General features: G+C 38.6%; 1 protein-coding gene across 1 annotated transcript; it reads right to left on the bottom strand.

Annotated features, from left to right (window-relative positions):
- Positions 1–11,809: 11,809 nt before the first annotated feature.
- cdca7a (cell division cycle associated 7a) lies at positions 11,810–15,612 on the bottom strand. Its single transcript, XM_026912489.3, has 10 exons — positions 15,468–15,612; positions 14,800–14,931; positions 14,177–14,305; positions 13,835–14,047; positions 13,556–13,633; positions 13,274–13,465; positions 13,030–13,164; positions 12,727–12,876; positions 12,443–12,579; positions 11,810–12,306 (listed from the first exon to the last, which is right to left on the bottom strand). The coding sequence occupies exons 1-10, from the start codon at positions 15,477–15,479 to the stop codon at positions 12,276–12,278; spliced, it is 1,209 nt and encodes a 402-aa protein (XP_026768290.1). The 5' UTR covers positions 15,480–15,612; the 3' UTR covers positions 11,810–12,275.
- Between the last annotated feature and the right edge of the window lie 20 nt (positions 15,613–15,632).

The following is a 15,632-nucleotide window of genomic DNA, read 5'->3' as shown; positions in this document are numbered from 1 at the left end:
ATGTTTGTGCAGAATTCAAGGTTAAAATTTGAGTTAAAACTAAATCCAAGTAGAACTGTTGCTTCCCAGTTTGTGGCCATCAATACATTCATGTTCCTGGGATAATGCACAAGATGCATCATTACAAACTTAAGTTAAAGTTTGAAAGCTGCTATCTGTGGTGTTTTGTGTTTCTCATTAATGAGGAATAAATATCTGCCTCATTAGCATTTCCCAAGCGCTACCATACGTCATTTTTCTCGCTCTGCATATTTCTGCCTACCAGATAGTAATGTAATTAACCTAAACACGGTAGAAACTAATTGCAGAAGTAGATGCAATTAAGCTGAAATGTTTGCATATAACAACTCAGATTGTATTTTTGTCTCAACTCTTGCTGTTATATATATTCATTTTGAGATTTAAAGGCATATGACTTTCCCTCATGAAGTGAAATATGTATTGTCTCCTGTATTAGACATTTTAGTGAAACTTTTCAGAGCTTAGACATCGAAGAATTACAATTACTAAACTCTTTCTCAGCGATCATATTATCACTTGGTGACATCCTATTGCTCTGGATGTTGTTGAATATGTTTGCCTGTTTTTATCTCATTCAGTCATGAAAATCAGCAGGGGCATCTGATGGATTCATCAGTTCATTAACTTCCTAAAAGGCTTTCTAACACACACATACCCACACACTGGTGGAGACATAAACTTGTGGGGACACTAAAACATTAAGTGCCAACATCAATGATCAGTTACACTTAGGCTAAAGACCACATGACAGCAGAAATGACTCTAATTAACCAGCTGCTCTGGTCTTGGGTAAGGGTGTGTGTGTGTGTGTGTGTGTGTGTGAGGGAGAGAGAGAGAGCTTCACAGTACACCCCACTATAGTTGTTGCAAATATCCTTAAATGTCACCCTAGGGTACACAACACTGGTGTAAAAATCAACTTGTTTTTATGTCTATGCGTTTCATGTTTTCTCATTTTTTCCATCGATGTGTGTCAAAAGTACAAGATGTCTTTATATAGACATGTGCTTTGCATGTGACAGAAGACATGATTATGGGAGACTAGACAACAAGACACAATACTGCATCCACATAGTCAGTTGCCAGTTGTACAATACGGGTGCACTTTTGTAGGTCTATTACTGAGTCTAACTCTTCTGTTGAAATGCACAATGTTTGTCAGTCACTCTCTAACTTGTCCATCAATGTTAGTCTCTAACCAGCACAATGTGTCTAATAAAGTGGCCGAGAAATGTACACCACCCAAATAATATCTGTTCTGTCCCTTTTATTGATGAATGGGGTAGAGGGGACGCGACAAATTGCGCATAGCAACAGATGGGCCACAGAGAGTAATTGTATTACAAAGTGCAGCTGTATGGTACCTGAAGTGTATGTGTGGATCTTGATGTAAGATAGAATGCATGTGTTGAAAAGTGCACGTGCTTGCCTTTCAGAGAGAGAGAGAGAGAGAGACAGAGAGAGAGAGAGAGAGAGAGAGAGAGAGAGAATGTGTGTGTGTGTGTGTGAGTGTGTGTGTGTCAAGGCCCAGTGATGCCCGCAGTGCCACGAGGACATGAGTGGGTGGGAATTGCCTGTCAGTAGAGCACTGGGAAAGATAACAATAAATGGCTAATAATGACACTTAATGAGCTTGATTAAGTTGATTTGTTATGGAAAAAAATGAGAGAGCAAAGGGGCGATGTAGGCAATGTAATAAGAGATTCATTTTAATAGATACAAATTCAGTGGGGTTTTGGAACACAATGGGACTGCATGGAAAATTAGCACCAAGTACAAAGGGACACCAAATTAATTCTTTCACAGACATATTTTTCATAATTGCACCAACGAGGCTCATTACGCCGTATACCTGCCGTCGACGACAGACAGAATTTTGAAAAGGGGGGTTAGCAAGCGAACTCGAGGGTGCAGTTCATGCTTTTGTCATGAATTTTTCTAAGACAAACCACCACCTTCAGTTGAAGACAATGTTACATGTAATGACATTTTTAATTCTTTGAAGAACACATGTTCAGGCAGTGTCATTTTCACATTTATAATTACGCTTTCTATGATCACAATGAATAGCTGCAGTTCTTTAAAATGTTTGATGACTGAATATGGATGTATGGAAACCTTGATCCACATTGTACATCACCATGAACATTGTGCTTTAGAAGCTTCTCACACACCTTTAAGTTATTTCAACAACTTCAAATGATTCCACATTAACTTTCCTCTTTTGTGGAGTAAAATATCATTGAAAAAGTTTATTTATTAATTTATTTATTTCCCAGTCAAAGCGAGAGGGTCTCAGCTCTTGGGAAGTTTAATTAAGAAAAAACCTGTTGAGAGAGATTTCTAATCAGCAGGCTGAGAATAAGAGTATTCAGAGCATTCTTCTCCAGGCAATCGTGTCTCTTCACACCAGTGTATTTGTGTGTGGGTGTATGTGTGTGTGTCGCCCATCTCCAGAGGGAAGCAGTTTAATTGAATACATTAAAGGAGAGAGGAGCCTGAGGCCTTATTTATTTCCTCTTTCTTTCACAGACTTGTTTAAATGAGACCCGCTGCTGATGCGTGTGCCGTTCTGCTGTCCTTAGGGTGCTGTCCTGTGGGTGAGCACTTGCTTTGTTGCTCTGGCGAGCTGTGATATGCTTCTTGTTATCCAAAATCTTATTTATGAATGTTGCACCCTTGAGCTGGGAAACTGCATTCACTCTGGCAGTCATTCAAGTGATAAGGTTTCGTAATAGTGTCAGAATGAACAAATAGAAGAAACCAGCTGAAATAAACTTATAGACATTATCCCTTGATCCTGTTCCTTGGCTGCTTAATCAGGATCTCATTTTTGACTGAAAAATGTAATGTTACAGACTAATAAATTGATTAGATTTAAAATATTGCTTGTAACTAGCATTCGAATGAGGCTTGGAAGTGACTATAATCAGATGAAGTACTGTAAACCTTACAGTTTAACCCCTTGAAGTCCTGGTCTATTCATCTTAAAACATATAATTTAGTAACAACTGTAAACTGTTCATTTATTAGAGAATAATTTACAGTTGCTACGGTAGACATGAGGAAATGCAGTAGCACAGCTGTGGTGTGGAACTGCACACTTGTACTTTTATAGTTTACAGTCACAGTAAAGGTATTTGTATATTCAGGTAATGCTGGTGTGTGTGTGTGTGTGTGTGTGTGTGTGTGTGTGTGTACAGTTTGACATTAAATTTACAGCATTTATCAGAAGCCCTTATCTAGAATGACTTACAGAAGTGCTTTATAGTCTCCATCAGAAACATATCCTCATGTACTTCAATAGCTCAGGGTCTAAGAATACCATCAAGCTACAATCCCATCAGAAAGAGGTTTATACAACCAAAAAACACAAAAGTCAAGGGATTTTTGTACAAGGTGTAGGCTTCATTGCAGGACGGCTGATTTCTGTTTTATCGTAAGGTCATTACTCATAAGCAACCTCTCTGGGTCCTTCTCATTCATCACAGCTGAACACAAAACTTATTCACCAAACAACTGTGCATATTAATAAGCCCCTAAACTATTCATCTTATTGCCATGAATTAATTCACGTCACACTGAGTTATGATTCTTTCTTCTCAGTCTAGCTTTTTTTTTTTGTTGTTCATTTGTTTGTTTCTGAACTGTTCTGTTTTCTTGAAAACCCTCATACACTGATTTCTTTTACAAACTATTACAAGAGTATGATAAAATGATTTTTAGTGTTTGGTTACAAAGGACTTAGTAACATTGTTTTAATACATTTCACACTTTTATTCATTAAGTGCTTTTATAGGTAATTAGTGAGTTTGACAATTAGTATGCAGCATATGAAGAGCTTTGTAATAATGCAGTAGTCTCAGTCCTCTGATCGTTTCACGTTTTGCCTATTTTAACAAAACTGAATCAGCTCATCAGCTAATTATCAAGCCATTCATATCTTGAATCAGATGTATCAGTGATGATGGGGAAACAGAAGTAAGGGACTTGAGAGCCACTGTAATAATGCACTCATCTCATTAATGTATTTATTATTCTAATATGATCTGAGAGCTGCGCAAGATTTTATGCTGCAATAATACCGCTATATTGTGTCCTGTAATTGCACTGAACAGAAACATTTGGTGATCAGAGCTTTAGTGTGGTTAATATGTGGACATGGTTAACACTTTTCTAGAGGTTTCTGCAGGATTTTTATTTGCTTTCATGTTTACCAAAAATATTCATGTGTAATTCAGCAACCCATCTTTTAGCATGTTACAAAGTCCCTTTTCAAACCACTAATGGCCAGTTCAGTGTGTCTGTCATCTTAAATAAACTAAAGGCGCAATCAGCCCACACAAAAACAAACCTGTCTTTCCCTTTTTAAATGGAGCCTTTGAAAAATCAATCGCAGTGTCACTTCTCAGTTCCTTCTGCGAGTGTGTCTAAAACACTGTCATTTGAAGGTTTTAATCCTTTTTTAGTGTGGTAACAGCGGGCAGTTTTAAAATGAATGCAGTGATTAAGAGCGTATGTGCTGAGCATTTGGACAGCCAGGCTGTGGGATAATGAATAAAGATTCATGCTTTAGACCCAAATTTTAATTTTTCCGCCGAATGTGCCTGATCTAGGCAACGTTTAATCACCCCCACTGACAGGACTGAGCGCTTTCATTTAACCTTGACTGAAGATCATGAATTCTAACGCTTTTAATTGGGTACATCATTTAACAGCGTGAGCAGGGGAAATTCCTCCAATTCAAAGCTGTGAGATTGACAGACAGGGGCAGTGAGGCCTGGCACAATTAAAGAAATCTGTATGCACTGCCCCTGTCACCACACACACACACAGACACACGCACACACACATGTAATGTGACTGTTTGGTCACGATAACTTTATAGATTTCACCTTGTTTTGAGAAGGGTGACTACATTAATAGACTGAGGTCAGGGGAAATGGTAAGGAGGTAGGGGTTTTATGCACACACACAGACATTTATATACACATACACACCGCCTTTGGCCTCTAGGCAGTTACCACATCTACAAGAATGTGACAGCAGAAAGAACAACAATGGAACTCTAACACCATTACGTTTATTACCAGTCTGTCACTCCTAATTGAAATGTTACCGAATGGTGCAAATGACAACGGCGTCTTTTGGAGACACTGAAGTCATCGCTGGCTCTGACCTCTTTGGAGACAATTGCCCCTTTTATGAGCAAAGCTGTATCAAGTGGCACACAGTGAAACGCATTTTAGACACCTAATTGTTTTCTTGCCTCCGACTCCACAGAGAGAGAAAATTAATCTGTGTGTCAGGCGTCTCCTCTGTGACAGAGCCTAACCAACCACAGCATGTTTGGTTAAGGAACTAAGCTCCAGGGTTCAATTTCCTATTTGCCAATTACATTTTTTTTCCCGAGACAAAATTTAATGTATTATTTAAATTATCTTAGCTTTGGGATATTTTAGGGTTTTTAAACAATACATTACTTTTGGGATTTGGGGGAATGCAAGGTGGAATTGAATCAGTTCACTGTGTTCATGATTCCATGTAGATTAACTGGTGTGTTAAATGGTAATGCAGTTGAACTTCAGGATAACAAGGGCTTTATAAGCCTTAATATGCTAGATATTTGTATAAATCACAAACATTCATATCAAGATTCAAGTCCCAGCTTATTATATTATAGTTATTGATTTTAAAGCATACTGTTTAATTATGATTGTGAAATATGAAATTACTAGATATGTATGTAATAGGTGTGTATGTAGTTGAGGAATGTAAGACTGGACCTGTCATTAGAGGTTTTATTATATCATTTTAACAGATCTCAATATCTCTGCTATACATACACAACACTACATTTAAGTCATAGTGTTTTGGTACAAAACTGTATATATATTAAATGCAGAAATATATATCTTCAAATAGAAGTTCAGAATTACATTTAGAAAAAAATGCTGTTGAATTTTAGTTTTATCTTACGTTAGATGTTATGCTTAGTTAGGTTACATACAGAGAAGGTACTGCAGAGAAAAAGGCATGTATCATAGAGGTCAAATTACAATTACGGTCTGGATAATCCAGGAAAGAACTTGTCAGAATTAATTGAGCATAAGCCAAGATGCTTTGCTTGAACAGATGTTGTATCAGCCATACATGTGTTGTATGTGAAGGTGACTAGATCAAAAGCCCATGTTAAACATTCATACAAACCAGCACAAATGTCTGAGTTTGAAACCGGAGGTGCGGGTAATGAAGGCATTCGCTGGAAGAGGGCATGAAATCATGCACACGTACTTTCATGACTGATTGACATTGCAAGGTTAGAGTATAGCATTAAATAAATGGTCCATGGAAGAGGAGGAGGCACTGTAAACCCTGACATCTATTTCAGGAGCCTCTACCAGGTAACAGATATCTTCTTATTCTTCAAGCTAAGATCAACTAAAATCAATCTGTCTGCAATGGGCGCATACATAATACCCAGTGTACTGTGTTGCAAGGAGAAGCATTTCACTGAATGAAGTAATTGTGCAAAGAAGGGAAAATTAGATAGTAAAAAAAACTGAATAAGACTTAACTGAGTCTTATGAATTATAATCAAACAAATAAATAAATAAATACTACAGAGGACCATTTCTGCTAATTATAATAATACAGACCGTGGATATGAAGTTTGATCCTTTAGTGGCCACTGTGCCAACAGTTCTACAGGTGTTTGTTATAACCCGCTGTTTCTGATTTCACTAATCACTAATTAGGTTGTCTTTCCTATTAGAAGGACGAGAGCTTATTAGGGAAATCAACTTGTGCAATGCAGAACTGGAACAGCAACCAGTACACACTGCATCCGATTAAATTTTCTTTCAGCAGGCTATTAGGATATCAGTATAAACATAACACATCTCCTATGGCTTGCGATTCATGAGGGAAGCTCCTGATATTAGGATGTGCCAACACTTTTCGACAGGTATTTCCAGGCTGAGCCCAGTTGTCCTTGGAGAATAAAAAACTGCTCTATAACAAATTTGCCTATCATGTTTCACAAATAAACAGCAAATATAGCCACTACGATTGCTAATAAAGGAGTGGAAGTCATAATACTGTACTATAATATGTAAAATAATTCTAACATATCATAAACAAACAAAAGTGTATTCATTAACAACTGTATTTCATGTATTCATAATTTAATTTATGGACATATTTGTACATACTGACACAGGCCTCTGGGTCAAACGTTCAGACTGAAACTAATTTGTTTACCTGTTTGCATATCACTGTGTCTCTGTAAAACATGAATAAAATTTTGTTATATGAATCAAACCACTATTCTCTTAGTGGGTCCAGTGAGGTTATGAGCGAACAAATTAATGAGGTAAAAACTAATGAAGCTTATGAGAGCCAGCACATCACAGCTGAGAGACTCTCACACACTCTCCTCATAATGTATGGTCTCAATAAAATCAGTTCATTCCCCCAGTACACTCTTATGGCCAGATTAAATGTACACATTATAGCCTGTTACCTGGATGGGCTACAATTAGAGTACCTCCTGACCCCGTCACACTCTGGTCAGAATGTGCATGGTATATCATATGCACTTTGTCCTGTGGTCCAGAGTGCAATGACCTCTACACATAGAGCTGACACAGATGGCACAGTGCATGTAGCTCATGGGGGGAAAAAAAAGGGGAAATAGTGTTTCTGGTGAAAATAATGCATGATAATAATTTAGAAAAGAAAAGAAAAACTAAATTCAATTATTAAACAAAATACACATTTAAAATATTTCAGACAACACCTTTAAAAGATAAAATTACACAAAAGACAATGGGGAAAAAGCAGAAAAATACGAGTGAAAGAAAAGGAAGCAGGAAAAAAGAAAAAGAAAATGAAACAAATAGAAAGAGAAATAATATAATCTGGGTTGCTCCCCGATGAGGATGGTGATTCCTTTCTTCCTCATATTGTCTCAAGGAGTTTTTCCTTGCCTCCATCGCCTCTGGTTTGGTCATCAGGGATAAATTCACATATTTACAATATATTCTGAATCCATTTATTTCTGTAAAGCTGCTTTGTGACAATGTCCATTGTTAAAAGAGCTATACAAATAAAATTGAATTGAATTGAATTGAATATAGACAAAAAGAGAAACTTGAAAGAAGGTGCAAAAATTAAAAATAAAACAAAATTAAATTAATACAAAGGGAAATTAATTAAGAAAGAAAGAAAGAAAGAATATTTTAAGCAGAAAATATTAAAAATTAAAGGTTATTCATAAGCACAGAACCTGAGGTTACAAAATGACCCCGTGTGTCATGAAGCATCATATGATCCAAACAACACCTGAAATGGAGTTTTTGGTTTGAAATAAAACTGAGAAAAAACTGATGAGAAGTTGCTAAAGTGAGGCCAACTGTAACTTTGATATATCTACAAATGATAATGGCTGATATCGACCAACTGTACCCCAGTCAACACTTACTGAATCCAGTGCAGAGTTTGTTTATATGGCTGGTTAGCCAGAATTAACCAATTATTTAAACATCACCATCTCAGTGCCCTACTAGAGCCCTACCTCTCAAAGCACATGAAATATCTGACAAAATTGCAGGGGAAAAATAAGCTGTGTACAAATATAAGACATGGCAGTCGAAGTGTTTCTCACACAAACCATGGAGCATTTTGTCCTATATATAATCCCTACAGTGAAGCAGGGCGACAGCAGCATCGCTCTGAGGGATTGCATCTCATCAGCTGGGGCTGGAACTTGTAAGACTGAAGGATAAATGGACTGAGCAGCATGTATTACAAGAAAAGCTGTTTCCGTCTACTAAACAATGCTCCAATGCCTGGAGCAAGCCTAATGTATTCTGGAGTAGCTTCAGAGAAATGACAATACACTAATGGGAATCCTATGAAGAATATGTTGCAAGTAGTACACTGTCTCTAAGAGCTGACCAAGGAATGTATGACAGATTGATCACGTCAAAACAGTTGAACAAAATTTTCATGTCACTGTGCATAAATGACAGTGACTACACAGAAGGCCTAAAAGTCTTCCTTCATAAGATTATGCAATGCTTAAGGTTCTGAAATAAAAATGTTTAGGAGGCTCTGTATCTCATTTTGTGCTTTTAAACCACTATACATAGGCCAACATAATATGATAAACCACAATTTAATTTAATGATAAACCTAGGATAAAATCAAAGATGTTACGATTACGGTGTTCAGTTACACTACCCTCTTTTACATACACACCCAAGAAGAAAAACAATCTGGACTCCAGCACTGCATAAGTACACTACTTGCTGTCAAAAATAAACTCTCCTTAACCTAATCAAAGGTTGAAATCTGAGGTTAAGCTGCTAATGGATTTTGCATTATGTGTGAATTACTGTTATTTTAATACAGTGTGTCCTTGGTGTGTCCTTGGTAGTCATGACACTCCTGTCCAGTGTCCATCACTTTAGACAATAAGACCTTTAAAACCATTCAGGTGCATTTACGCACACTACAACCTGGGATGCCTGTATTAGAGCTCCCTCCTCAGGAACAAAACAGATCTGCACTCATTTTCCCAAGCAGGAAATTGAGGGAAAAAAAAAAAAGATCAGACTGTGTAAGCCCAAGCCTATGTGTGATTGGAAGGAAATAAGATCTTAATGTTCCTTCACATTCTAAAAGTTCAGAGTAAAATTCATGAAAATCCTACTCTCTCTAAAAATACATTAAAAAGAGAGGATTTTGAAACAGCTGAGAAAGCTTGTCTCTCACTGACTCCATATGGGGAAATTACAAATACCAGTGCACAATTACTGTCTCAACAAGCAGAAGTCAGAGAAGACAACATCTGATCATTAAAATGGCCTTTCAGTACAGAACTACACCCAAAACTGCAGAGTTACTACCATAGGCTACTAAATGGCGAGGTGGGAATGATACTAAGGGAGTAGACAAGGGGTCCAAGACAAGAGGCCTGAGTAGACAAGAGGCCAAAAGAAACCAAAGAGAACAAAAAATTAGAGTATTCACATTTTACAAAACCTGTCAGATTAATGGTATGCCAAAATACTACCCAATCTAGTAAACAGTATGGCAATATGCTATAAAATATCATGTACTACCCTATTGGGGTACTGCCTATAGAGTAACATCAAAAGGAAAAAAAAAATTCAAAGTTTACTTGAGGTCCAGCCAGAATAGTAGCTGGATAATTAGACGGAGAGCACTGACATGATGAAAACCACAAACAAGCAATTTTGTCCAGGTAGGCCTACTGCCTTTCTCCTCAGTATAGCAGGATATGCCACACAGTACACCACCAGTCAAAAGTTTGTACACACCATCTGATATTTTTCCCATTTCCTATTATTTTAGAATAATATTGAAGACATTTCCACTATGAAAGAGCACATATATAATTATACCATCACTAAGATAAATGTTAAACAAATCAAAACTATTTAATATTTTACATTCTAAACAGGATCCCTGATGAAGCTTTGCACAATCTTGGTATCTTTAAAACAAAGTTCATGAAGGCGCTTCACTCAGGAGGCTGTTCTTAAAGCACATAGAGCAGAGCATTTGTTGGATGCTTCTTCTAAGTTCTGCTTGAAAACTACATGTTTGGGGAAACAAATCTGAAGCAAAAATGACAAGTTAAAAAAAATTACATTTTGATTAGAAAATAGGCTTATACGTGGGCATTAATTATATTTACACTGGTTTTAAAAACAAATTTGAAGCATAAGCCTCCTTATTCAGACTAGCAGGGTCAGATATAGCAGTGTTAGTGGGTGCTTTTAGATGAAGCCCAGGACTCCTAAGATGCAACACTGTTCAGCAGCATGCACTACCAGCAGCTGCATAACACGTTATGGCACCGTAGAACCCCACCTCAGTCTCCAGGAGCGGCGGGTGGGGTTAGAGAGAGCAGTAGACTCGGACCTCCTCCTCTTCCTCCTCTTCCTCATGCAGGTAAGACCGACTCTACCGCCGCCGCTCGCGAGCCTCATTTAGCGCTACGCTGCTTTTCTTAATTAGCGCCGCGAGGCCTCATTAAGTCCGCTCTAATGAATAAATATTGTATTTCATAGCCTGATTGCCAGATCGTCTCAATGCTCGAGCGTCGTAAACAATTATTTCCCTAAATATTCATCGCCCTAAAGTGGATGATCGTTTGGTATTTAATGCCAGTATTTTTCAAGTGCATCTTTATTATGCAAATTAAAATAGTTTTTTGAAGCATTGGTTTCCTGCAGACCCCGAGCAGTCACACAGGAAAATAAAAATAAAAACAACATTGGATATTCTTTAAAGACTGACATGGGATCACTCTGAATAAAGCCCACTGGCACTGAGGTTCTCTCAAAGCCTGTCTAGGGCTCCAGCATGAAAACGCGCCTGTTGAGAAAATGAAGCTCAGTAACACTACACGCTTTAAAGCGTTCACACCAACAACGCATTCTTTGTCACATAAATGACAACGCTACAGAAGAGAGAGAAAAGAGCGAGAGGCAATAAGCTAGGAAAATGATTTACAGGTATAAAATTTCCCATTAAAGTCTGCTAATTATTTCCACACCATTAGTGGCAGCTCTCTAATGAAGGATCAGTGAAGGCGATGCAGTACATCAGTGCGCTCTAGTAAAAGCAGGACAAGTGGGGAGATGAAGCACTCTGCCTGCAAGGGACATGGAATAAAACTCATAAACTTCCATTAGAGTTTAAACACTCCAGTGGAGAAGAGAGAAGCAAAAATACATTCCACAACCTCTGGTTTAAAAAATAAAAGGAGCTTTTATTGGTTGGAGAAATTGTGCCATGTTTAACATTTGAAATGATTTTCTCCTCAGGGAGATAATGGTCTGTTTTTTTTCTTCCTTTACCCTTTAGAAGGCAGAAGCAGCAGAGGTTTATGAAATTACAACCCACCAATAGTTTACAGTTTATCGGTCATAAAAAGTTCAAGCTAAAAAACTATTGTAAGCAAAATTACAGTACAATCTTTAAGACAGCAAAAAAAAAAAAAAAAAAAAAAAAAATGTTACTACAGTCAATGATGAGCAACATTACATTTAAAACAATGTAAATGAACACCTTAGGTAGTCCATTAACAACTGTCTACTCATAAGGCACAAACTTGCATAAAGTGTTTAATGTCCTAAAGCAAATTTTAAAAAACATATGAACAAAACCAAAAGATGAACACAGGCCATGGATTAAAATCAGCAGGGTCAGCATTTTCACTCACTCTCCTCCAGCTCCTTCCTCAGGCTGCAGAGAAAAGAAAAAAACATGATTCCATAAACTTCAAGCAACATTTGAGTTGCATAGCAGCTCTTTCACTTGAGATTATTATGTGGGCAGTATGCATGATAAAAGCCTTACGAACAAATCATCAAATCATTACCTGTTCAGATAAGCGTGGACATTGTCATAGCCATGGTATTTGGCCAGGTAGACAAGCACACCTGTAGCACAGCGCCCCTCTCTGGCCCTGCAGAAGCTGCAGTTACAAATGCCTCTGCATGGGGGGCATTGCCACTCCTGCAAAGAAGGAAGAAAAAATATATACTTCATTAACAGATGTATATATTTATTTATGTGACATGTTAAACCATAGGAGCCTCAAATGTCACATTAGAGCCTTGCTCACTTATATCAGATTAATGCAGACTGAATGTGTGTACATACCGGGTCCAAAAGTGCATCACGAACTTCCTCTCCATAACGGTTCCGCAGACAAGGGCCACAAAACTGACCTCTGACTCCAACACACTCAGGGTTTCGGCAATTAGTCTTGGTGTCAGTTGTCTTCTGGCGACACTGGTGACAGGTGCTGCCCTGTGGGACAAGCCGAATTTCAGAACGCTGTCTTTCAATATTAAGCCAATGCCACTAATGACCAGCATGACTAGAGTCCTCAGAAGTCAGGCAGAGGACAGAAGAACTGTAGTGCGAGTGAATATGTAAACTGGAACCATAAGGACAACTCACCATGGCACGATTGTAGACCTTCTCTCTGACGTTAGTGCAAATATTATCCAACTCAGCTTGGGTGATCTCCTCCACAGGTCTTACCACGTGAGGGATGGCAAGAACGCCATTGTAGGTGCGCCGACGACGCGGCTCCTGAATATACACAATTTTAAATCAAATACTGATTAAACTGATGATACTGAGAAAGAAATTGGAATCTTATCCAAATACACAATTCTGATCACCCCTCCCAAAGTCTCACCGGTTCCTCATCACCATCGTCTTGTCTGCTCCTGCGCACCAGGCTGAACTTGTCCTCAAGCTCTTCTTCAAGAACAGGAGTAGGGGGGCCATCCACCAGCGAACGGGAACGTGTGTGAATCCGTGACAAACGTTCTGGGTTCTGCCTGCGAGTTCCAGGGGTGCCCGAAGAACGGCGGGGAACACGGCGAGGCTAAAAGTGGGAAAGAAAAACTCCAGTTAAATACAAAATGAATCCAAACACCCTATTATAAGTGTTCAGGGACTAACTTCTGACACTTACTGTATTGCTCACAGGAAGAGATGTCTTCTCAGGGAAAAGTCCAGGGACTTTGTTCAGCTCTGCCATTAGTTTAGCCAGCTACAAGTCAAAAGTGAAAATTCTTAAACTTGGCATCATTCGGCAAAATCATCATAAGTTCTATAATAGTAGTGTTTGCTGCATGTGATCATTTTAAAAGGTCTCAAATTTAATCAAAAACAAGAAAATTAGCTTGGTCTGCTACTTATATGACTTTTAATCAGAGCTTAATGGCAGCTTCTTTCCATACGGTTTTCTTACCATAGCTTTGTTCTCTTTAATATTAAGTGCTCTCTTTGCAATGAAGTCCTCTTCTTCAGAATCCAATTCTTTGTCTTTGGGATTAGGAGCAGGCTCAGGACTTGGGGATTTCTTCTGAGTGACATTTTTGCTGGGGAACTTCATGGCCACTCGAAGAGTGAAGGAGCGACGAGATTTTTTCTGGGGTTCTGATTCGGAGTCTGAATCCATTTTCTGAAAGAAGCACAAAACAGTGAAAGAATGGGGGGAGAACAAGCCCACAAGAAATAAAAGAGCAACATACAGAAACTGAAATTTCCACTGCGGTGTGTGAACAGTAAAGGTAGTTTTATTGCCACTCACCATGGTGCTCATCTCATTACTGAAGTCGCTTTCCTCAAAACCACCGCAGCGTTCCTCTTCCGACACTGACTGGGTTTCTAACACTTTTTCCTGTCGAGCTGAGCTTCTTGTCTGCCTGAGAGGTCTTTTCTGTGAGAGAAATCTACATGTCAAAGTCTGCTCAACATTCAACTAAAACCTTACTCAAACAGATTTCGTTTTGTCTGGGAAGGACAGTACAACGCAAGTGATGTTCGAAGATATGATTTTAATCCTGTGTGAACATTTAATGTCTAGTTTCTACAGTCTGGCAAGTAATCACCAGAGCAAACTGTGAATTCCCCCAAAGACTTAGCTCTATTTGTAACAGTCCTGTTGCTCAAATTGACCTCACAGTAATGTAATAACCAAAGCTGCTTTGAGTATCATGTTAGCATCATGTCTGTTACTCAGCACAGACACACACCTTCAGGCTCTCAGTGCTAACCTGAGGTAAGTTTAGTCACCTCACTATTGCACCTTAAGAAACAGGGCTGAACTTGTTAATGAAAAAAGTGAACTGAAAAGTTTACTTTTGAACAAAAACAACCACGAAAGTCCAGAAATAACTACAGGCTGTAAATAGATATGTTTACGTTAGCTACCATTGGTGCAAAGCCGTCAGAAGCGAAGCTGTCACAGCTGTCCTCTGAGGACGAGGTCTCCATTGGGACCTGAGCCGAGTTCCGGTAACTCCTCAGGTTCATTCTTGTAGAGGGGGGCGGGGCCTGCTGACGCTGTGGCGGGAAAGAATCAAAGGGGGTTGGTGAACACACGCAAACGATGGAGTTTGCCCTTTGCAGAAAGATACAGCTTGCAGAGTTCGACACAGATTGCTACCATGATAGATACTCAGCCATGTTTTTGCTTAATAACTTGCTACTGAGTAAAACAAGTTTATCAGGGCCTATGATCGTGCTGTCAGCAAACTCGAAGTAGCTTAAACAGAAAACATGCTGTGATTTAGCTTTTCCTGTTGCGTACAATTTATTCAACAGCCACACAATGCAGTTCCACAAGCAATGCAATATCGGCTCAAATGCACAAATATGCAGTCTTAACTAAATTGTAAAGGTTTTGCATGCTAACAAAGTTTGATGCATTCATTCGGAAGGATATGGCAAATATGTTTTTCTTAGTGCATTAACATAACTCAATAAATGATCAATTTAACTAATTTCTTTAAAAAAAAAAAAAAGCCCTAAATGATAGGATCTTGAAAAAAAGTGCTTTAATTGAAATTATCGAAAAAAAGACCAAAAAGGTTACATACCCTGGAGCGCATTGTCCTGCTTTTCTAACCAGTGGTTTACACCGCTGTGGTTTGAGTAAATATGAGAGGGGAAAGTCTGCTACAGGATACACACTGTGGAAGTTCGCGGGAAAATTTCTGGAGGCGTGGTCCTATTCGCGCCACGCCGGAGTCCTGCAAGATGCC

The sequence above is a fragment of the Pangasianodon hypophthalmus genome, chromosome 5 (assembly GCF_027358585.1).
Source record: "Pangasianodon hypophthalmus isolate fPanHyp1 chromosome 5, fPanHyp1.pri, whole genome shotgun sequence".
Classification (NCBI taxonomy): domain Eukaryota; kingdom Metazoa; phylum Chordata; class Actinopteri; order Siluriformes; family Pangasiidae; genus Pangasianodon; species Pangasianodon hypophthalmus.
This window is presented reverse-complemented; position numbering and strand designations above follow the sequence as displayed.

What these genes read in the sequence shown, in the direction of transcription:
- cdca7a (XM_026912489.3), bottom strand. An exon ending in GTAATGAGATGAGCACCATG is followed by an intron (nt 14,048 to 14,176) that starts GTGAGTGGCAAT and finishes TGCTTCTTTCAG; the next exon opens with AAAATGGATTCAGACTCCGA. An exon ending in CTCTTCCTGTGAGCAATACA is followed by an intron (nt 13,466 to 13,555) that starts GTAAGTGTCAGA and finishes TCCCACTTTTAG; the next exon opens with CCTCGCCGTGTTCCCCGCCG.